This window comes from Euphorbia lathyris, chromosome 3 (genome assembly GCF_963576675.1).
Source record: "Euphorbia lathyris chromosome 3, ddEupLath1.1, whole genome shotgun sequence".
NCBI classification, from domain to species: Eukaryota; Viridiplantae; Streptophyta; class Magnoliopsida; order Malpighiales; family Euphorbiaceae; genus Euphorbia; species Euphorbia lathyris.
Genome location: NC_088912.1, coordinates 34390521 through 34414235, shown reverse-complemented (window position 1 = coordinate 34414235; position 23715 = coordinate 34390521). Strand labels below are relative to the sequence as shown.

General features: G+C 35.0%; 2 protein-coding genes and 1 long non-coding RNA gene across 3 annotated transcripts; 1 reads left to right on the top strand and 2 right to left on the bottom strand.

The window, feature by feature from the left end:
• The first annotated feature begins 302 nt into the window (after positions 1–302).
• On the top strand, positions 303–2163 carry LOC136222008 (uncharacterized). Its single transcript, XR_010685459.1, has 4 exons — positions 303–604; positions 715–949; positions 1051–1668; positions 1754–2163. It is a non-coding gene; the product is annotated as an uncharacterized lncRNA (long non-coding RNA).
• Positions 2164–2763: 600 nt separating this feature from the next.
• LOC136222007 (chitinase 2-like) lies at positions 2764–3666 on the bottom strand. Its single transcript, XM_066009485.1, has one exon. It carries the CDS (start codon positions 3664–3666, stop codon positions 2764–2766), a length of 903 nt encoding a protein of 300 aa, XP_065865557.1.
• Positions 3667–5289: 1623 nt separating this feature from the next.
• LOC136224853 (laccase-17) lies at positions 5290–8966 on the bottom strand. Its single transcript, XM_066013284.1, has 6 exons — positions 8799–8966; positions 8545–8696; positions 7198–7442; positions 6976–7104; positions 5737–6690; positions 5290–5657 (listed from the first exon to the last, which is right to left on the bottom strand). The coding sequence occupies exons 1-6, from the start codon at positions 8898–8900 to the stop codon at positions 5527–5529; spliced, it is 1713 nt and encodes a 570-aa protein (XP_065869356.1). The 5' UTR covers positions 8901–8966; the 3' UTR covers positions 5290–5526.
• Positions 8967–23715: the final 14749 nt, after the last annotated feature.

Below are 23715 nucleotides of genomic sequence, written 5' to 3'. Positions count from 1 at the left end.
AGAGCTTGAAGTACAACAACTTAATCATCCAAAAAGATGAACTTGGTATTAAAATCTTTAAGTTTGAGAAGCCTATTCCCGTTGCCATTGTATTTCTATTTTGAATCTGCAGCATATGTTATCTTTTTACTGAGAATATGAAGGCTGCGATTAATCAAGCTGGACAGTGTGTGAATTCCAGGTTGATTGTTTTCCTTCTCGGAAATAGAATACTACAAAAACAAGATATGGCTGCTGTGTTTTTGTATGTCACATTGTATTGCAACTATTTGATTAACGCTATGTTGTTTTACATAGCTTCAAGTTGTTTGATAGGTGAAAAACTTGCTACACACAATGTGAATGGGGTTACCAACTCCTTTCTCTGAACTGGATCTGAGAAATCAGTTAGTTTTATCTCCTGATGGTCTTGTTAGAGCCAAGGCGCTGTTGGGATTGGAGGAAAATGATCATGTCTGCTGTTATCAAGATTTCCAACATACTGGGAATTCGTTTTGATGCAAGTGACAATTGGGGGCAAAACTTTTCTCATTAGAGTTTCGTACCCTCCTTAGATCAACGGAAACCGAAACCAGTCATCCTCAAATTCAAAAATATTATTTTGGTAATTAACTTGATCAAGAAATTTGATGCAGTTGATGTGACTAGATTTCCGGGTTGAATAGTTCTATACTTTCTAAACCTAAGCTTATGGGCCTTGTCAATGTGATACAGTAGAGGATAATTCCTTGGCAAATATCATGGATTCAAGCAAGAGTCCTCTTCCAAGGTCATCTTGTGGATCTTGGTTGGCATTTCAAACTCTATTGGCACATATACAAATCATAGAACACTCTGATAATGATGAAAGAAAGAGGTTTGGAAGGAGCTTCTATTTCTCCATTCAAGAAACCACACACTTCCAAATTTAGCTCATCTTTGAAAAGAAATAACTCTTATGCTCCCTGTGGTAACTTCTCTTCTGCTTTTGAATTGACTTCCTTTTCCTTTCCCTTTTCTCTGTTAGGTGTTCAACAGTTTATAATCCCATTGGAAGTTTATTTTGAGCAGGTCTACTGGACCATCTGAAAATTACTGCTGCAGGAGAAAGTTTCCCACAAGATCCGACTCTGAAAATATATATCAAAGAATAGTTTGGAGTGCTTTAGACAGAAGCATGGTATGTTAACTTGAAAACTGGTATTTAGGTTAGCCATGTTGGTTTTGAATCTCACTGCTGAGACGTTTGTATCTTTAGCTAGAGCACATGAAAGATCAGAAATGCATCAAATCAGATTCTGTAGAGAAATACATGTTTTATGATGAATCTGGTCTGAACTGCACTAGACCAAATGCTTTATATAACATGTTGGTTCAGTCAGGAGCTTCGATGCAATATGCTTCTAAAGAGTAATTTTTCATCATTGATATTCTATCCTTTCCCTTATTTCCTTGGTGTATTTCTGAGATGCATAACTTTCTAGTTTGCAGATAAACTTTGTTAATATATGTGAAGTTGCTTCAAGTTTGTATGTTATTGAGATTTGCATGTGCATGTTGGAGTAACGATGAATAGTTGATGAAGGATCAGCTTGGAGTTTTCTTTCTTTGTCAATAAGCTTCCGTATTGGCGTAAAGTTTGAAGTAGATGTTACATTCTCGAACTTAAATTCCATTTCATGGTTCAAGGTTATACTATAAACTACTTGTTTATATATAATAAACAACAGATGTTTTTGTGTTGCTTAACATGCTATCCTGTCCATCCGTCAAGGTGGGTCGCAAATGCTACAAATGGATGGGAAACTTGCATGCCACCAGAGATTGAAATCTCATACAAGTTGTTTAACTTTCTCCAATGCGCTCGAGGAATTGAAGTATATGTATTTGGAGTCTTTTAAGGTACAAATTTACTTGTAATCTACCAGAAAATGATGACAATACTACATGGTATTTCATAGATATGAAAGAAAATTAAATCATGGCCACTGTTCTGCAATTAAGCGAATTTTGGAAGAGGATGCACAAGCTTCTTCAATGTTGATCCTATGCATTTCGGAAATCTGCATTAGCTATGAAACAAAGACTGAGACTCTGGTGAGATTGGAGGCTAATGCAATCCAATTGTACAACCGAAGGTGACTTCTGGACTAGCCAACTGCAATTTGCTTTAAAATCTGGTAATCCTTCTCCTGTAACGCGAAAAGATCCAGATCGCTTCTAATACTGTGTAGTAGCGCTGTTATGCATGTTGGAACTAAATCATCATCTTTATAGGCTAGAAATGAAGATTTTTTGATTGTATAGTGCATTGAGGATTTCTTTTTTCTGCATTGCATTGCTGTCTTAGTGTCTTTTAGAGAAATATATTAATCAAAATGGGTCTACATAAGCATAGGTTGGAACACATGCACATCATGCTGGATTTTGAAGTAAATGGTTCTAAGTGATTCAGATTTGATGAACTGAGAGCGCTGGTTGCATCTAGACTATCAAATATTTCAAGATAATAAAATTGGATGAGAATTGTGTTTGAAAAACTGACCTTACAGCCCCGGAATTAAGTTGAAAGTTTCCGTATATTTGGCCAAGCATGCTTAAGATAGTGATATTCTGATGTTCCTAAGTGTATTATCACAAGTATAGCTGATGAATTTCTTGTTGAAAACGGATCTCTAGATTTTGTATTATTGGTAAACACATAACATTTGTGTAATTCCCTAACTACATCTTCTTCAATAGAGCTCTAAGTACAACAACATGAGAAAGCAAAAAAGAGTTGGTTCATTTGGATCCAGCCAAAAAGTTCTGTGACTGCTTCTCATAAGGAAACCCAGCCTCTTTTGAGTCATCTGCTGACCATATAAAGATGCCATGAAGCTTGTTCATCTGCCTAAGATTACTGCAAGCCTTAAAGAACCCATTCTGAGGTTTCAAACCCCCACTTTTATCTGTTCCAAAACTCACTAATATCTTACCTCCTCTATAGTTGGAGTTTTGAGTCTCAAAGTAGTTCAAAAACTCGGGCACCGTTGTCCCCCTAGGATAAGCATAGAATTGAAAGTTAACATAGTCTATAAGGTGTCCATATTTCTTCCATAAGGCCAAGTAATATGGTTGCACAGAATTATTATCATACGGTGCTATTGAAGTAAATGATACAATTCTTTGTTGTTTCAGATAAAAGAAAAGCCGTCCTATGCATTCAGCAAACATATCTGGAGTTGCATGGAAATGTTCATAGTCGATATCAATTCCATCCAAGTCGTACTTTCTTACTATCTCCGAGATTGAACGGATAGCATTGCTGACCCAAGAATTGACCGATTTAGGCTGGAAGTATACATGAAAATTGTTCCCTACGGTGTCACCTCCGATACTCATAGCTACCTTGACGTTCGAATGACGGGTTCTGATGTCGGAAACAGCAGATGGATTAAGGTTCTGCGTGTCCCAGTATGCACTGAAGTATCCATTGGTTGGGGAAGGACGCGAAGATGATGTGTAGTCAATGGCAAAGGAAAGAATGAAGTGAACTTCGACGTTGGAATTAACCGGTACGTCGGAAAATTTGACATTATTGCCCTCAGCTCCAATGTACTCTCTAAAGAGCTTAGAGTTTGTTGGGGCTGATTGTGTTGATGAAATACTAAAGAGAGCTAGAAGCAAGATAGCAAATTTATGCATTGTTGTAGAGATTGATTGAGCAGAAAGGACCTTTCTATGAAGGTATATATATTAGAGCTGATGATGATTTTCTTACAAACTACTTTGTTTCTCTGCAGTTGTCTGATTTAGAGATTCTTTTATTGTACTTATTCGTAAGGATGCATTTGAATTTTGAACATTCAGATAAGTTCATGGTGACATAGGATATGTTCTTGACTTATTGTTAAATGTTTGTGCAGCCAGAAGACATATGATCTGACGCAGATTCTATTGCCAAGGAACAAAAGACATTCCGGCCGGCGGAATCTCAAGGTACATAAAATCTTATTTCAATTATGTCTGAAAATAATTTATGTTATAAAATTGAAACTATGTGAATGGACTTTGAACAACATATTAAACTATGTGAATGGAGGTAGTCAGGCGTCAGCCAGCATAAGCTTCGAACAAGAAAAGTTTGCATTGTAAGTCAAGGCCAAAAACACATTCCACATCAAACCAAATCACTATTTCTAGTTTATTTTTTATTCCTCAACTCTACCTACCAGTATCAACACTTTCCCAAACTTAATTATTTTTCATTTTTTTTTATATAATTTAAATTGTAGTTTCTAATTCTCTTTTCCTTTAAAAGAATCTTTTCGGATTATGCATATGGATGGTAACGGGTATGAATTTTGCAGATACTACCCTAGTGGAAATATATGAACCTTATATAAAAGGGTTTGAGAGAAAATGAGATTTAAAAAATTATCTATGACGGCTATGGATAAGCAGTGGCGAATACATGATAGGTAGTTCCAATGGCAGGAGGGACGAAATCATCCATAATAGGGGTTGTTCCGACGGTCAAACAACTACTTAAATACTGTTTTTGTTTTTATTTCAAGATTCTTCTCATTCTCTTTTTTTACAAGTGAAAGTGAAGAAAAAATTTGAGAATTTATTAGACCGATCTATTGTTGGCTAAGTGGATTTTAGGTGTGTGTATTTTGTGTTGTTGAATTAATTTTTATATTATATCAATACTCATTCCGTTCTTTTTTTATATGTCGTTAAAGTTTTTCATCAAAATCAATGCTATATTAGTTAGATTATTAAAATAACTAGTTTATCCTTAATATTTCTCTACTAAATATCTAATTTCTATACAAAAATTCTTTTTTTTTTAATTTTTATGGCTTAATTAAAATTATTTGTAATATTAAACCTCCTTCAGCAAATTTGAGAAAATATTGGTAATACAAAATGACATATAATTAAAAAAAAAACGGAGAGAGTATATTATAATGTAACTTGCTAATAATTTGTATCTTTAACTTGCATATTAAAGAATAGAGGGAAGAAATGAGAATGTCTTTGATGATTAGTATTATATTATTTAGAATTGTAAGTGTTTGAATTTTAAATTTTTGTTTGTTAATTTGGGAATGGTTGGTGGAATATGAAATTTATATATGTTTTGTTAAATTTATTATTTATTTGTATGCTTAATCGATTGATTTTTATGGGTAAAGATATCTGTGGGTACCCATGAGTTAAGTGGGACGAGATTAGGATTTAGAATGCATATCTCTTAGGTTACTAATGCGACATGTAGTTTAAATAATAAATGAGTAAGGATAAGAGTATACAAGTAGAGACTCGAAGAAATGTGTCATATATTATTAAGAAATGTGAAATTACACTTGGTGTTACAAAAAGTCCTGCACTTTTCCTTTCCTTTCCTCACCTCAACTCGCGCTACATAATTATTGAACAATAACTTGATCAAACAAAGAATAATAAAAAAATTAACACAACCGCAGATTTCAAAAACCAAAAGGGTGAAAATTATATGCAGATTTCAGTCAGAATTCATAACTGAAACATCAACTTTCAACACTTAGGAAGATCAGCTGGTGGAGGAAGTATCTTCTGATTAGGCAGATTTCCATTCAACACAAGCCATGCCATTTTCAAACCCCAACTTGTATGTACTTCCAGATGACAATGCATAAACCATACCCCTGTTTAAATTCAACCAAAATATTGATTTCAATCTTAATATATAAGCACAATTCTAATACTTCTAACTATTCTACTAACCTGGATTATCGGCCAGAAACCGGATAGCGACCCACCCCCCTACAGGCACTCCAACGGTGTTCCTCTCAACAGGGTCAACTAGATTGAACTTTGCACGGTCCTTATTAGGATTAAAGTTACCAAAACCTTGACCAACGACGAAGAAATTGAAACCATGCAAGTGCAGAGGGTGACTTTCAGCACCAAGAATGCTAGTATCCTGCATAATTAGCTCCACACTAGTGTTAAAAGGAAGTACAACAAGCTCGGTTCCGTTGCTAACAATAGTATTATTTGGTGGGTTACCGGTATAATTGAAAGGTATCAACGGACTAATTGGAAAAAACGGACTATAAACACCCTTAGATTGGCCAGAAAAATGAGCCTGAAGGAGAGCAGTATTTGGCATTATAAATGACACATTATTAACCGAGGCAGCAAATTTTGTTGTGTTTGATGGTCCTTGACATGTTTGGTTTTTTGGGCAAGGGTTAGTCCCTAGGCCTACTGTGAAGAAAAATTGCTTGTCAACATTGAGTGGCACATTGGCAGGGAATTTTGCACTTGCTAAGCTACGGAGTTTGTTAGTGAAATTGGTTGCAAATGCAGTGTCATTGAGAGCAGGAAGAACAGGTTTAAAGAGTGGAAGATTTTTATATGATGATGATGATTCATATTCTAAAATTCCTGCCACAGTTGAGTTGTCAAAAGTGCCTAGTCCTGTGACATAGGGTCTAGCAGTCATGAAAAATTTGGCATTTGGGGAATTGGGTTTGGTTTTTAGGAGAACATTTGTGGTTTGGCCTGGTGCAATCATCAAAATCTCGGCTTCGAATGGTTTCACATAGACTGCATCCACATCTACAATTGTAAGTGTGTGATTCGCTATGCCGAAGAAGAGTTCGTCGTTGAGTGCAGCGTTGATTATGCGAAGCATATAAGTCTTTCCTGCCTTCACCTTCAACTTGAATGTATCTGTACCAAGAAAATATGCAAATTTCAGCTATAAATCCCGTCATCAAAGCCACCAATAAATACTCGGAGGGTCAATGGGCGAAAAATGTTAAAAAACTACAGAATCTTATAGAACTAGGCATCAACGACAGATAATTCCATCATAATGCCAAATCCTTTTGAAACTATGAATAGAGTGAAAATACAACAAAAACTATACATTTAGTGACCGAAATTTTTGGGGATGGACGGCTCATTGGTGACCCCTATTTTGATTAGAGCTGCAAATAGCTAATAATTATGTACCTTTGGAAGAGCAGTTATACAATGGGCCTGGAAGCCCATTAATGGTGTAGGCATCAGAGACATTTGGGCCTCCACCAGTTTGTAGGGCTTGATTGATGATTGCCTCAGTATCTGTATTGAACCATTCTCCTGCAAGTTTAAGTAATTATAGTTAAGCAACTAATTATGGATTTAGCAAAGTGAAAAAAATAATTGGTGGTTAATTTTAGGTAAATTACTTACCAAAGATGATTGGGACTTGCTTGTAAGGTTTAGGAAAAGGGTAAGGAAGTCCAAGTTTAGGGAGAATGATGATAGGGCCATAAAGAGTTGATCTTAGCCAGGAAATATGTGCATGCCACCAAAGAGTTCCTCTTTGGCCAATAATTGTGTAATTGTAAACATAGCTCTGCCCACTTTGAATTGGGCATTGAGTTATATATGCCGGCCCATCAGCCCATCCACTTCTTAGCTGCCTTATTCCATGCCTGTTTCAATTCAATTTTAGATTGTTATTTCGGTTTTGATCACATGCACCTTAATGACCACGTAGAATTTGATCATTCACCGTTAGATCTAGGCTTATTAGAATCCTAAGGTGGAGATTCAAAGCATCTTTTTAGATTTAATAAGTTTATATCTAACGGTGAATGACCAAATTCACTTGCTTATTAAGATGTATGTGAATATTCCTGTTGTTATTTTAGGCTAACCATGATTATGTATTTATTTGACATTTGTACCCTTAAGAGTGAAAGAGGTTTAAATTTCATAAATCTTTGAGGTTTTGGAAACATTGAAATAGTAAACCTAGTAAAAATAATAAATTAATTACAAAATAGCAAACTATCACTTTAATATTAGAGGGTTGCAAACGTGGTTGGGATCATTTGTCCCATACGGAGATTCACCCCAACGAAAATGGAGAATTCTCATGTAATTTCTTCACAGGGTAGGAATGAATAAAAAAATATTATTATAGGCGATGAGACGGTGATGTGAATCTCTCTTTCTCCATCCTCATTCTCATTTGTAGTTTGTATAAAGTTTTAGATGTTTAGTCAATATTTGGATAACTTTTTATTTATTTTTATATTTAGTAGATTAATGTATTATGATTTGTGAATTTTTACTATATAAATATACTAATGTTTTATAGATTATATTATATGGAAAAAATTTAAATTTCACTAAAGAAAATATTAGTTAGAATTAAAACATGGGGAATGAGGATACTATGACATCCTAATCCCATGGGAAGTGGGATGGTGATTATATTTTCTCAGGGATGAGGATATCCGATCTAGACAGGGACGGAGATGGAGACAGGAAACAATCCCAACTCCCACACTGTCCCATTTACAATCCTAAATATACGATATACACATAAGTGCAGCCCGTATTACACCCGGATAGTCCAAGGCTGGCTGTGTGTATATACAGTATCGATCGATTTAGTATATATGCTTATGTTAATTGATATTATAATTAGTTCTAAATTGTAAAAATATTATTGTTAAAGTTTCTATAAAGTTGTGATTCTAGATTTTAAAAAACATATAAAAAGAGAGTAAAGAAATGGGTACGTACCAATGGATGGAGATGTTGTGTTGAACATGGTTGACGACTTTGATAAGAAGATTGTCACCCTCTCTAGCTATAATGCGAGGTCCTGGAAACTTTCCATTTACTGTCACTATGCTTTTGCTGTGGCATAACCGAGTCACATTTTGCATTTTGATCTACAAATAATAATTCAAACATAACATCATCAGTTTTAATAAAATGTTCTCCCTTTTTAAATTAATACAAAGTTATATATATATAGGTCATAAATGACATACTTCAAATTTGTAGTGTCTGGTTATGCAAAGAGCAGGCTCAAACCATGTCATCATAATAAATATTGTGAACAAAACAACTCCAAGAAACGAAGAAGAAGCCATTTCTTCTTTCTTTTCTTTTTAGAATAAAAGGGTTCTTTAAGAAACTTCAGTAGTAGAAATATGACTGTGTGATATAGGCTTCTAATTCTATCTATATATACAGGAAGGAAATATGACTGTGTAAAATATTAAATAAATCAATTCTACATATAATCAGAATAATTAATTAATTAATTAATTGCCTCAGTTGTTGGAACTACTTAGGAGTGCAGTCAAAGACAATTCCTATTGACCCTCTTTCTTTCTAACTCAATTCCATGCATTTTCACTTTTTTTTTTCTTTTTCTTTTGGTGAAGTAAATTAATAGTGCCATGTGTAGGTAATTTTTTTTTTTTTTTTTATGCATCTTACTTTTATGTTAAGTAAAAAAATACCATCTTAATGAAATTTAGTTGAGTACATTAATTATTTGAATATCTTTTTCTTACTTTTATACTTGATTAAATTCTTATGTTTACCTTAAATTTTATTTGGTTAGATATAGGCCATGAAGTTAATTTCAGTTATAACATGTATATATATTTTAAGGCATGAGATGTTAAAATGTGATAATACTGTCCACTAAGATATACAATTTTAACAAAATTTATAGTTTATGGATCAAATCGGACTAAATTGACGTATTGTATATTGGAAGTGAATTATTAACTAAGATATTTAGGGAGATAAAACATAATTGAGATTATATTAGTTAAATTAAAATTCTTGGTGATAAAGCAAGATTAAATATGAAAGGTTTCTGTCAACAAGTCATTTCACAGTTAGCTGTTTTGATGTTCTATGAATAACATACAGGTGCATTCGACGCAATTTTCTCTCAAGCAAACATTTTTATTATTATTATTATAATATATATATATATCTTAGACTTATTTATAAAGGAATATTTATGTGTGTAATTTGAATTTAGTTAAATATGGAATTAGATAATATGGGTTTCTGAAATTGTAGTTGCACCCACTACAGTTGGTCTCTTTCTCTCGTCGATTTACTAATATTTTAGGGAATCTCATGCATATATGTATGTTAAATTTCTAATTAATTATTTATTTTGGATATATTCAAATTCTTATTATTTCGTTTTCAATGTAGAAATACAATCTATTTCATGCACTGTTTATATGTCACTGTAGAGTGTTTATTATCTACCATAACATAATCTTTTTTTTTTTTTTTTAGTTTAATAATAAAAAAATAATTACTGATTGAGATTTTAGTTTTACGTCTACTTTTGACAAAGTAAGTGAAGTCCATCAATTTTCAGCTAAACTAATTTGACAGAAAACTCCAGATGACGATATTTTTAAATGTTGTCAATGAAGAAGAAGAATAGTGATATAGCCATCACTGATGGGGATTTAACTGTATGTTTGGCCAATTATTTAATAGGTTTAATACATCATTTCTCCTCTGAACTTGTCTGAAAAGTTTGATTGGCCCCCTAAACTTTCAAATTGTCCCAATAACCCTCTGAACTTGTATAAAATGTTCAATTTGCCTTCTGAACTTGCATAAAATCTAATCAATTGATTACTCGGTTGTAAAAAAGTAAGTTAAATATAAAAGATGTATTAGACGTGTCTTAAAAAAAGTAAAACGATCAAGATCGGGGTATGCGGTTCTAGTTTTAGAGAAGACAAGTTTTGTAGTTGAGTAAGTAAAAACTTCATTTTTAATCTATTCTGTGAATTATGTAATGACATTTTAAGACGCGTGCAATACATATTTCGTATTTAATTTTTTTTTTTTACAACTGAGTGATTAATTTATTACATTTTACGCAAGTTCAGGGAGCTAATTGAACATTTTATGCAAGTTCAGGAGTCCATCAAGATACTTTGAAAGTTCGGGATCAATCAAGTTTTTTAGACAAATTCAGGAGGTAAATGATATATTAAGCCTATTTAATAACATCGTAAAAGTTTGTTTTGTTTTAATAAAATAACCATGGTGGTCAAAATCGGACCGGTAAAGACAAAAGATTAAAAACTTGGGCATTTTACATGAATATCATAATTGACTACAAAATTACAACTAAATCATATCACCAAAATTAATTCTCAATATGTCATTTTTTTCTATATATGTATCAAATAAAATATGATTTTACAACCTAATTTAAAAAGTTTAAACTCCAATTCATAAATCTCAAACTCCTGACAACATATTCTAGACCCCTAATTTATAAACTTTGATCTTTAAAAATAATAATTTTATTAGTTTGACATAATTCAAAATTATGACTTGACATAATTGTAAATAGTTTTTCAAAAGTGGATTTGTATGTAAATTTCCCTAAAAATTTAAGATTCAACCGAAATTGAACCGGAGTTCAAAATATATTTACCCTTATATATAATTCAATTTTTGTATGGAATAAAAGAAGAAAGGACAGGTATTTGATAATGTTATAAGTAAGAAATAATTGCTAAGTTTAGAAGTAAAGGTAGGAGTGAAATATTACTAACTATTATTAGGACAATTATGAAGAAATGGTGTTAACAATAATATAGTTTAGGATGGTAGAATTAGCAAAGATGAGGATGTTATAAATACTTGTCACCAATAGCTACATTGCAACAACTTTCAAATACATAGCTGTAGCTTATTTTGAAAATATCTACATATATTTATACAATTATACATTCTAAACATTAATTGAAAAATATACATCAAACAGTAGTTTATGAAACAAATAATAAAACTTTACTTTTTTAAATATATGCTCCAATAAGCTCATTCTTTTACAATCAACTACCTAATAACACTATTTCAATTTGATGAATATAACATAATACACTATAAATTAACTACTTGAATTAATTAAACGAAACCCAATTTAAAAAAGATGCACAAGGGAGTCTGTTGTTAGAATTTTGAAAATATCATTTCGGGTTCAAATTCAACTTCATATTTAATGAAAATTATGTAACAGGACTATAGAGCTGTTTGGTTGCTCATTTTTATACTTATGTTTGTGTTTTTACTTCAAAAGGGAGAGTTTTAAGTGTTTGATTAGGACCTCTTGTTTGCCTTTTACATCTGAAAAGTAGCCGTAAATAAATAATTGAATATAAACTCCAACAAAGTCATCTTCGCCATTTTTGTAGCTGTCGTTAATGCACTGGCCATGATTAGGTAGGTGCATCTCCATCTTGCTAAGTTATGGGTAGTGTCGGAAAAATTCCACCAGTTGGGACGCTGTCAAAGAGGAATCCTTGGCGCAAGATGTAGGGTTTTGTTTCTTCTTTATAATCACCTTTTTTTTATCCTTACCGCATCTCTTCCGAGTTTGTCTTTTGGGAGCCATGATCTTGGAGTTGCTGAAAGAGATTTGATGTATCAACGAGGACGGGCATCTCTAGGTTGCGAGAATTCTTCCTTCTCAAAGCTTTCATACAACAAAAAGGAAAATAAGAAAGAAGTAAACTTAAGGATTTCTTGAAAAAATGAAGAGTTGAGAGGAAGTATATGCCAAAAAGAGGGAAATGTGTCGCTTTGATATCCCTTTTATAAAATTCGTAGAATGAGTGGTTAAACATCCTTCAATGAGGATCCTTAAACATCCTTCTTGGGAATCATAAATTATTTTCTCTTATTTACTTCTAGGTAGGGCGTCTATGGGCACGTGTCGCACATCCTATAGATTCAAGAAGTGGTGAAAATGATGTCTACTGGGGTGATGCCATCACGAGGGAACATGACGCGATGTGACACCTACTGAGAAGGGGGAAATGATCAAGTATTATGTGAAACACCACATCATGCCAATGGGGGCGCTTAAATGTTTATATTGAAAGAAAACTGAACCCTTTTTCAAAAGTTGCAGAAGGTTTCACAAGTCGACGACTGAAGCTCTAAAGAGCTTTAAAAAGCAGAAGAGGTGGGACATCTAATTTCAAATAAATATACTAAAGATACATGTGTCTTCATCTCAAACTAGCAAACACATATGAAGCAATAAGGACCTCTAGATCAAACCACAATAAGAATGGAGGACCACCAGGACACATGACCGATAAGATAAATTCTGAATCCACTCCGGAATAGGACCCTTGATTCACGCGTAGGATTAAGAAATTACAATTTGAACATATTACTTACTGCCTAAATTACATCCACCATTAGGAATCGACCCATATCCTCCAATGAAGCTAGGGAGCATCTTGAACCAACTACCAGATTTTCCCCTAGAAACCTATAAATAGAAACAACATCATGCAGTCCAGGTACATACACACATCTATTATAATTTATTCTCAATTGTTTAGGTGGATTACTATACCTAGCCCCAATTTCACACTTCCAGCCCCGACAAAAGATGTAACCGCCCTTTAGCCAAAAATTGAAAATTCTAAACCCTCCCAAACTCTCTCAAACTCTTCCAAATACATTTTGTTCCGAAATCAAAGACAACACGTTTGATGGAGAGCGATCCATTATCACTGCGAAGAGACGAGAATGACGCTGTCCCTGAAGTTGAGGTATTTTTTCGATTGAACTTCCATTGATTTCTGTAAATTTTTTGAAAAAAACAATCGCTGGTTCGGACCTCGGGCGTGTGAGCATCACGCCTCACCTTGTGGTGGGGCGTTTGAATATTACGCCCCACCATGAGGTGAGGCGTGGTGTGCATACGCCCCACCATGTGGTGGGGCATGATATTCATACGCCCCACCACAAGGTGAGACGTGATGCTCATACGCCCCACCACATGGTGGGGCGTGATGCTCACACGCCCGGGCATATTTGTGGGTGTTTTTTCGGGTTTAGACACCGCAACGTTGTAGAAATGTCGCGTGTTGGAATGTAATGTTCGTTATTTATCATTTGTAGGAGGTTTCGTTTGAAGATTTTGGCGGAAACGACATTGATTACAGTTCGCAGTTTTTTCCCAAACAAACGTTTGAAACATATCATGAAGCTGTTAACTGGGCAAAACAGATGGCAATTGGGATCGGCTTCGAGTTAACCATAGCGTCGCACAAGACAGGGGGCAAGTCAAAATGGATATTGGTTAAATGTGCTCGTGGTATTAAGAATTATAGAAGGAAAAGGGATATGGATATGGAGGAAGTAGTACGGAGGGATACAAAAACAAAGTACTGTGGTTGCCAATTCCAGATAAAGGTTTTGAAAATCGCTGAATTAGGCGGTTGGGTGGTGAATGGGATTACTAGAGATAGAGGATAGCACTGTCATCAGTTGGCTGTATATCGTCAGGGCTACAGACAGATGAGCGGACTAAGCCCGGGTTCCAAAAAACTTGTTCATCAAATGAGTGCAGCTCAAGCTAAGCCTTGTGCTATTTTTGCTGCAATCAAAGAAAAACATCCGGAGGATTGCCCGACACAAAGACATGTTTATAACTACAGGCAGAAAATCAGGACTGAGAGCTTTGAGGGTCGGGATGTAATCGATCAGTTTTATCGGCTTGCTATAGATAAGGAATACGTACATTGGACGCAAGTGGTGCCGGGAAGCAATGTTGTGACTCACTTATTTATGGCACATCCTACATTGATCACACTGTTCCGATCTTATTACTTGTTTGTTGGTATGGATTCAACATATAAAACAAACAAGTATAAGATGCCATTCTTTGAGATCATTAGAATGAGGCCTTCAAACAAAAACTTCTTGATCGCCTACGCAATCATGAAGGATGAAACTGAGGGAAGTTCTATGTGGGTGTTACAAAAATTGAAGCTTTTGCTCCAACCTGATGTGCATCCGACAGCCATTGCTACGGACCAGGAGTTAGGACTGATGAGACCGGTTCGTGAGGTATTTTCTCATAGTCATCATTTATTGTGCACATGGCATATTAATAAAGATGTGGAGGATAGAGTAGGCAAGTTGTGTGGCTTGAAGGTTTTTGGTGAAATTTTTAAGAATTCCAAATGGAAAAGTATAATTGAAGCCCCGACAGTAGCCGAATATGAGGCGGCAGTGGTAGCCATGAAGAATACTACTACCAACTGGCCTCGTGTGATAGAGTACGTGGAGACCACATGGCTAGTGCATAAAAAGAAGTTCTGTCGAGCATGGACGAACAAGGTGTTACACTTAGGAAACACCACAACCTGCCGAGTGGAGAGTTCACATGCACAGTTGAAACAGTGGTTGAATTCATCTACTGGTGCACTCGATACAGTGTGGGCGAAGGTGCACAAGGACATTGAGGCTCAGATCGATGCAATCAAGTAAGACATTTATTCTGTTATTTAATTTAATCTTTTAAATTGTAATACATTAGTTTTGTAATCCTTTACTGTATATAATTAGATACTCACTCGAGGACTCGAGAAGAACATCTGCGGTGGCTCACAGTAGAGAACCTTTCCAGTATCTCGACTTACACGTTTCACATTACTGCTTGCGTGCACTGAATGATGAGCTCAAGCGTATGCGCGGATTGAGTATGGATGTGGTAAGTGAATGTGGATGCGTGTTGCCCATGACTCATGGCATTCCATGTGCATGTGAGCTTAAAACGTATATTGACACGGACACATCGGTTCGTGCTGACCGCATCCATCCTTTTTGGAGATCTCCTGCGTTTGAAGGTTTGAGTGACATACCAGTTACTGGTCCCGAATATGCTGACGGGTCTGAGGATCATCGGTTTTTTCACTCTCTTGTGGAAAAGGTTGAAAAATTAGATCCTTCAATGGTGCGTAACATATCGATGATGATTCATGATCAGATAAACCCGGATCAAAGTGGCTTCAAAGAACTTGAGGTCAAAGACACTGTTAGGGGTAAACCAAAGGGGAATTCATCAACGAAGCGGAATCCGAGTGCATGGGAGTACAGTCAGGCACCACAAGGTCGTGCACGGTCCTCTCCTTCGAGGAGTAGTCGTAGTCGAGGCCGATCCTCATCCTCATCTATGCATAACAACGAGATGCCGGGTATATTTTATTTTAGTAATATATATGTTGAAGTTAAAGTAAATATATTATCGCTCACGAATTTCATATATTAATATTTTTAGCCGGATTTCATGCGGATATCGCCGGTTACCACCATCTACATCGGGTTCAAGGGCTCATCGTACCATTTATTACTAGATACCATGATGTTGTAGCAGATGGTATCTGTGGATTTCGTGTATTAGCCGATGTCATCACCTATAACCAGGAGGAGTGGAAGCTGATGAGAGTGCTAATAAAGAATGAGATGCGGGCACACCGTGATCTGTATGCGCCAGTGTTCTGGAACGGATTCGATGCTGCCTTCACGCGTATTAGATGGGCAGGAACGGGTTGTGGTGAGTCCCACTGGATGGTGAGTCCGGATGACTTATATGCTGCTGCATCTGTATTGAATGCAGTAATATTCCTTTTTACTACACAACAGTTAGGATGTTGCACTATACTGCCGATGCGTTCGGACGATGGAAGACCACCAGAGCGAGAGATTGTTATTTGTCATTTGGGGAGTTATGAACACTACATACGTCTTTATTTAAGACCTAGATTTCCAGTGCCTCCCATTGCCACCCAATGGCGTACATTTCGTGATCCGAGTGTTCGTCACTTCGACAATCTATAGGCTGAAAGGAGAGCGACTTGGACTAGATTATATTAGTTTTATGTGTTGTAATTAATAATATTTATTCATGAACTTATATTATTGTTTTTGATTTTATGGTATTTATAGGTTTTAAGTACAATTGTGTAGTTACGGGTTTAACAGCCTATTTACGGGTTTAATGGTCTATTTTCTTTGCCTTTCCGCCACATGGGCGTGTGGCTATCACGCCTCACCGCGTGGTCGGGCGTGGGGCTATCACGCCTCACCGTGTGGTCGGACGTGATAACCACACGCCTTTCCATGTGGTCGGGCGTGTGTCTATCACGTCCGACCACACAGTGAGGCGTGTGGCTATCACGCTCGACCACGCGGTGAGGCGTGATAGCCACACGCCCGCGTGGTGGAAAGGAAAAAAAATAGTTTTTTCACCCCCATAACCCATGAAAGGGCATTTTCGTCCTTTCATGGGGCTGAGGGTGGAAATTTGGGGCTGGGTTTAACAACGTCCTTGTTTAGTGTCTATCTTCCTAAACTCTAGTAACTTAAGCATCAGTGTGAGATCGACGACCCCGTCTTATTCATTTTTCTGCTTACCTTAGGTGTAGAAAGGATTCCAACCATCGTTAGAGAACTACTAAGATTCAACCGTATCAATTAGTGATGAATGTTTTGGTCTCGAAAAATAAAAGAAATTTAGAACTCTCAATGGATGATGATACATTGTTTATGTGGATCTCGCAATACATTTTAAAATTATGTGTGGGGGTCCATTTATCTTATTGCGGGATTCACACAATGTATTCTTATTGGTTGGGAGTTTCAAGTAGAATGCCTACTTAGAACTTATACACTCTTTTTTTTTTTTTCCTAATAAGCTATCGTATGATTTTGAAATTGAGATTAAACTTTTTTTTCTAGTATTATTATTGAAACTTTTTTTTTTAACTTTCTTTTTGTATTTCAATATGAAGAGTTTCTTATGAGTATAAATTATACTTTTATTCTTAAGATGTGTTGTAATTAATTTGTTGATTTCTATTAGCATTTTTAAAAATTCCTCCTTATTTTCTTTTCTTTTGATTGCAAATTGTTTTATTTTAGAAAAGCTATGCAAAATATCAACTATTTGAGACCAAACAAACTGTGCTAAGATATTTTATCTTTTTGGTTGCACTTTGAGCTGCAAAGAGATAGAGATTGAAGCATGTAACTGAGCTGCTGATATCTGTGCATGTGAATTTGTATTGGAGAGTCTCAATATCTTGCCGAAAGTCTTTCAAGTTTAACTTGTAAAATAGAATCAAAGGTCAAAGAGGGGACAAAGTCCGGCCACCCCTCTCCGATGCCTTTTCAGTAGGTGCTTAGGAAAAGTTAAAGAGTAAGGACTAGTTGTAGGTTGTAGTATTAACGTACTGTAGGATGACTATACCTGTCTATTTATAAGACCGGATCGAACCCCTTATCATCTTGGAATCCTTTTAGTATTAAGACTCATTCTCTTTCTGGGAGTCAGACTTTAGGAGAAGCCTTTATAACATGGAGTTTTCGACCTAGCCGCATGGGGATTTCCTTTAGAAGGAACATTCAATAGAAGCTTCTTTACTGATCTGGAAATCCAAATTGGGACACGTGGTATTAGATCCGAGGGTTATTGAGATCCCACATATCTGATTCGTTTTATACAATATCAGCTAGGGATTTGATTTTTTTTCCCTTTATGTTGATTTATTTCATTTTAGAATATTCTTTTTTTTCAATTGTAATAGCTAGAAAAGCTTGCACAATCTTTGCCTTAAAGAATTTAATTTTAGAATATTTTAACAAAGAGATTCTATTATGGATATCATAGTATAATTTCTCGTGTATCTTTCTTGTTTTGGATTTTTGAAATGTTTATTTAATTTTTTCTTGACTCCTATATATTAATGTTGATGAAAATGTGAAATTTTAGTATGATAGGAATGCATTTGTTTTTTTTGTCAGTTTGAAGATTTTTATTGTGTTTAGCATTTTACTATTTCAGATTACTACTGGCCGATAGGTAAGTATATCTTCGATTTTCTACATTAGTATCACAATTAGTTACAAAATTACAATTACATCATATTATTAAAATTAATTCTCAACATGTTACTATTTTTTATATATAATATAGTCTAATTTAAAATTTCTAAATTTCAATTCATAAATTTTAAACCTTAGAAAATATATCTTAGATCCTTTATCTATAAACTCAATCCTTAAAATATATTAAAAATATTGATTTTTTTAGTTTGATATAATTCAAAATTAGTATTTGATATAATTATAGATAAGTTTTTAAAACTGTTTTTCATGTAAATTTCCATATTTCTTTTGGGCTTCCTACATGAATATCATAATTAAATATAAAATTACAACTAACTCAGCTTATTAAACTTCATTCTGAATATATCATAAATAATAAATAAAATATGTTTTTACTTCTAATTTAAAAAAATTTAAATTCAAATTTATAAATTCTAAACCCTAGACAATATATTCTAGATGCCCAATTCATAAACTCTAATTCTTAGAATAGATTAAAAGTAATGATTTTATTAGTTTGATATAATTCAAATCGTATGACTTGATATAAATTGTAGATAATTTTTTAAAAATGAATTTGTATGTAAATTTCCCGTTTCTTTTTTTATTATGAAACACAATCATAAAAGGCCGGCCCATATTGTTAGACCTGGCCCATGATTCAGCCAACTTAATCGGCCCAATAATATGACACTCTAGTAACTAGAAATTTAAATTGTTAGAATTCCAAAAAACAAAAATAAAAAATAAAAAATTTAATCTTGGGCATAAGATTTGTTATCTCAAAAAGAAAGAAAGTAATTAGATTGAAGAAAGATGCTTTACTCTAATAATGAAAAAATGATCCACATTAAAGAAATTAGTTAGAGTAAAATATTGCATTAGAATTGATACTTTTCAGCATGGCAAAGGAAAGAATGACTTTACACACAATGCTATAAAAATATTGCATATAATGAGAAGGCAAACATAACACAGACATCATGGAGAGTTGCAGAGGTTTAATGTTCATATGTTGCTCCTTTTTGCTTGCTTTATTTGTAGGAGGACAAACTACTATCAAGGTAATAATATCAATTTATATTAAATACCACTTTAAGTTGCTATTTCACTGAAATATTCATCTAATTGAGACAAGAGAATGAATTTCATCCTTTCTATTGTTTTAAAATTTCTCATTTCGCCCCTATATTTTTTTTTTTACTTTAATAAATTATATTAGCAATAAAATATCAATGATTAGTTTTGTAATTCATGATCAAGATTACAACATAAATTAATATGATGAAATTGTTACAGAGAAATTGCAGCTATGCAATTACAATAGAAACAACATGCACAAAAGGAGCAGAAACTTCAGATCATGTTAGTCTAAGATTTGGCGACGAAAAATCAAACGATGTCGTGGTTAAACACCTAAACTCGAAGCATCTACGACAATTAGATCCGTTACAGCCTCAAGTTCTTGATGATGTGCCTAGAAAACCTTTCCAAGCATGCATGGTTGATCAATTTCAAGTGACAGGCAAATGTGTAGAGTCACCAATTTGCTATTTATATCTGAAGTTGGGTGGGAAAGATGATTGGAGACCAGGTTTTGCACAAGTTAGAGTTTTGGAAACTTCTCATTTCAGTTCTCATTATTTCTATTTCCGTCGCTATTTGCCTAGACATGTATGGCATGGTCATGATGTTTGTGATAAAGAGATCACTCCTTTTGGGATCAAATATAAGAGGAAGGTTTTGTAATACATATCCAAATTAATAAATTATTTTTATTATTAGAATGTTACTCGTATGAATCGCTTCCATACTTAATCTATTTAGCTTTTGTTTGGATGAAGTATTATTAAAGTAAGGTAAGATAAATAATATTATTATGAAAACACATTAATTTGGAGTTTTAAAAAAATTACACCTAAAATCCACCAATTTACCATCAAAATCCGCAAAAAAAAATTAATCCGCGTTTAGCCATAAAATATTAACGTCCTTATTTGTTATTTTATACAATCAGTTAAATTTTACCAAACAAGTTTACACAAACAACTAGTCAAATCAGCTAAACAACAAAGTAATCAGTTAGCAGTTAATGTAATCAACTAATATCTAAACTTTATCTACCAAACAGAGCCTAAGTCATTCACTAATGGATACGTTAATGAGGGCTCTGTAATAATTGGATAAATTACACCCATGGTCATTGAACTTTACCCATTTTAACATTATGGTCGCTGAACTTCAATTTTTAATGGTGTTGTCACTGAACTTTACACTTTTTAACATCGATTGTCACTCAATGCTGTTGGTCCCTTATAACGTTACAAGTATAGTTCCAAGGGGGGGTTAGGAACTATTTAAACTTTTTGAAACTTAGGGCAGACTTCTTTTCTTAAGAGAAAAGGTTTTAACAGCGGCGCTGAGTAAACAGCAAGATACTGGCTTAGTCAACTGGTGACTAGGTCAGTTTCTTGACTTGAGTCAGGAGATATCACTTAGAGTCTATTCCTGAGCTCAGATGTTTGATGCGCACAACTTAGCTTGACCTCTTTACTTGGTCAGTTTTTGGTTATTTAAGCAAGCAATATATATAAGGAGTTTAAGGTAAGAAATACGTTACTCAGCAGATTTATCTAGGTTCGGCTTCTTAGCCTACGTCCTGTCCTTGGAACACGTTCCGAGCTTTCGAATCCTCTACTGAGCTCTTTAAAGGTAGAGCCTCAAACCTTTTACAATCTTAGCAACTGAGTATAACAAGAGTACCTTCCTCTATACCTCTACTCAATCCTAATCTCTCGCTGAGTACTATAACCGAGTACTCAGCCTCTCCTTTCTAATCTCTAGAAATGATAAGTGTTTTGTCCTAAACAATGATTGCTAAGACACCTTAGATGATTGAATAATCACTCTAGACTTTTACACAAAAGATATGAAATTTAGTGTAAGATTGCTTTGCTTTTTGCTTGCAGAACTTGCGTAGAAATTTGGTCAGCGTAATGGCTTGATCAAGTTCTGTGTTGAATGAAGCTTCTGATGGCACTATTTATAGAGACGTCTTGAGGCATCGGTCATTTCGAATTTCGAAATAACCGTTGGAGGGAAACGGCTTTCTGTCGTTGTCATCCTGACTTGCTTAGAGCTCTCGGCCAATCAGATTTGAGTATCTTCTGTCCTCGGTCAACTTTTGGTCAGCTCGGCAGAGTGTCTCTCCATTTATGGTAATGTCAACTAGACAGCATACTGTGTCGTCTGAACTTTATCCAAAGTGGAAATACTTTGTTTGGAAGTTTTCCTTAGCCAGCTGCTGTCTTGTACGCTTTGTCGAATCAACTCAGCAGCTTCGTTCCGAAGTTGTTCCCTGAAGGTCTTCTAGATCCTTCTTCCGCTGAGTTGCGTTTTTTTCCACAACGATAACGTTTTGACATTCACGGGCGGAGTTGTCTTGAACAGTTTGACTTGGGCTTTGACTCTTGTATTGAGCTTGGGCCTTTTAATCCTTATGTCTTATAAGCAATTTTTAACTCAACATTGAACAAACACATTAGTAGAATAAATCAAAGCATTTAAACTTAGTGTGTTTAGAATATGTTTTTAATTATACTTAAACAATTTTGTCAAATCAAAATTATGTGGAAAGGTGTTTCAACAAACTCCCCCATTTTGATGTTGACAAAACTATTCAGCGATGAACTCAGTATTGAGCTCCCCCATGATAGTTGACCTAATATAACTTAGCAAACTCCCCCGTAAGGGTTGAGCTACTGACTTAGTTTTACTCTAAACATTTAAAGGTTTAATCGAGTAAGTCTAAGGTCAGTTTTCAGATATAGGTCAGCTCATGGAACATATTCTACTTTACTCAGTGTTTAAGCGGAAGTTATAGCATTCAGAGAGCGCTGAGTAATTTGTTGTTCAATGAGTTTTATAAGACAATATTATATAAGCATGTAAGTCAATGTCAAATAGGTTATCAACATTGGGTTCAATCATTAAATTTTATAAGCATTAAACATAGCTGATTTCAATTGAAGATACATAATGACATAATACACAGCATCGCATAAAAAACAATTCATAACTCATGGTTTGAATAGAAGATGCAAGTATTGATATTTAATATAGGTAGTCAGCATTTACAAACAAAAGTTGAAGACATGCATAGAGACTACATACTTAGCCTATATTGAGCTAGCCTATATCTATTTATTTCTCTTCTGTTTGGACTGACTAGACTCATGCTGTGTTCTCGCTTATTCTTTCTCCCCCGTTTTGGCAGCATCGGGAGGAGGTATCCTAAAGGCGTCGGTAAGGACGGCTCTGGTCAGTTCTGTGGACAGCGCTTTAAGTCTATCGGCGCTTTCATTGACACCATCAAAAATAGCCACTCCATTATCTGAGACCTCGGTGGGTATTTTAAGCTCAGGAGCGCTGATCATGCTGACTGTGAAGGTTGAAGATTTGCCTATCCATGTAAGTGCATCGGTCAGACCAGCAATGACTTGATGGAATGTTTTGAGTAAGTATGTGTCATAGTATTGACGCTGAACATTACTGTGACATATGTGGTTGAAGGTTTGTCTGGTGATAGACAGCATTTCATTTTGCTTCATAGCATCAGTATCCATCTCTTGCTTGTTCAGATTCAGCAGTCGAACGGCCTCACCAATTTGCTCTACTGAGCACTGAGAATAGGAGACCATTTGCTCGTTGGTTTTGATTTGCTCGGTGTGAAGCTGAGCAAAGAGCATTTTAACTTCATCAGAAGTAGCATAGCGTGTGTTCACAGCTGACAAAGTCTGAACTTGTTCGTGAAGAGCATTGAGATGTTGAACTGTTGTCAGCTGGATCTCAGCCAGCTTTGTAATGGAATCCTGCTTAGCTTGCTGTGCTTGAAAGGTAATGATGACATTCAGCAAATCCTTGAATCCCTTAACTTCGTTGAGAAGCTGAGTGACTTGGGAAAGCTGAGTTATCTCAATAGTGGAAGACCCAGCAGCAGGAGGAGTAGTTTGTTGAAGGTCTTTGATCAATGCTTGTACTGAGTCGATTATTCTTTTGCCAGACTCAGTGGCATTTATGTAGCTTTGAGAGCCTTCATTAAGTTGTCCAGTGACATAAGTATGACCGGTTGGAAAAGGAGTCAAGGGAATGACGTGGTTAGTGACTGGAAGTGTGTTTCCAATTTGCACTTGAGGTTCTGGTAGA

Excerpts from the sequence above, each read along its gene's own strand:
- LOC136222007 (XM_066009485.1), bottom strand. The coding sequence starts at position 3,666 with ATGCATAAATTTGCTATCTTGCTTCTAGCTCTCTTTAGTATTTCATCA.
- LOC136224853 (XM_066013284.1), bottom strand. The coding sequence starts at position 8,900 with ATGGCTTCTTCTTCGTTTCTTGGAGTTGTTTTGTTCACAATATTTATT. Across the intron at positions 6,691-6,975 it reads GTATAACTGCTCTTCCAAAG|ATACATTCAAGTTGAAGGTG; the intron begins GTACATAATTAT and ends TTCTTGGTACAG. Across the intron at positions 5,658-5,736 it reads GTTTCTGGCCGATAATCCAG|GGGTATGGTTTATGCATTGT; the intron begins GTTAGTAGAATA and ends GAATTTAAACAG.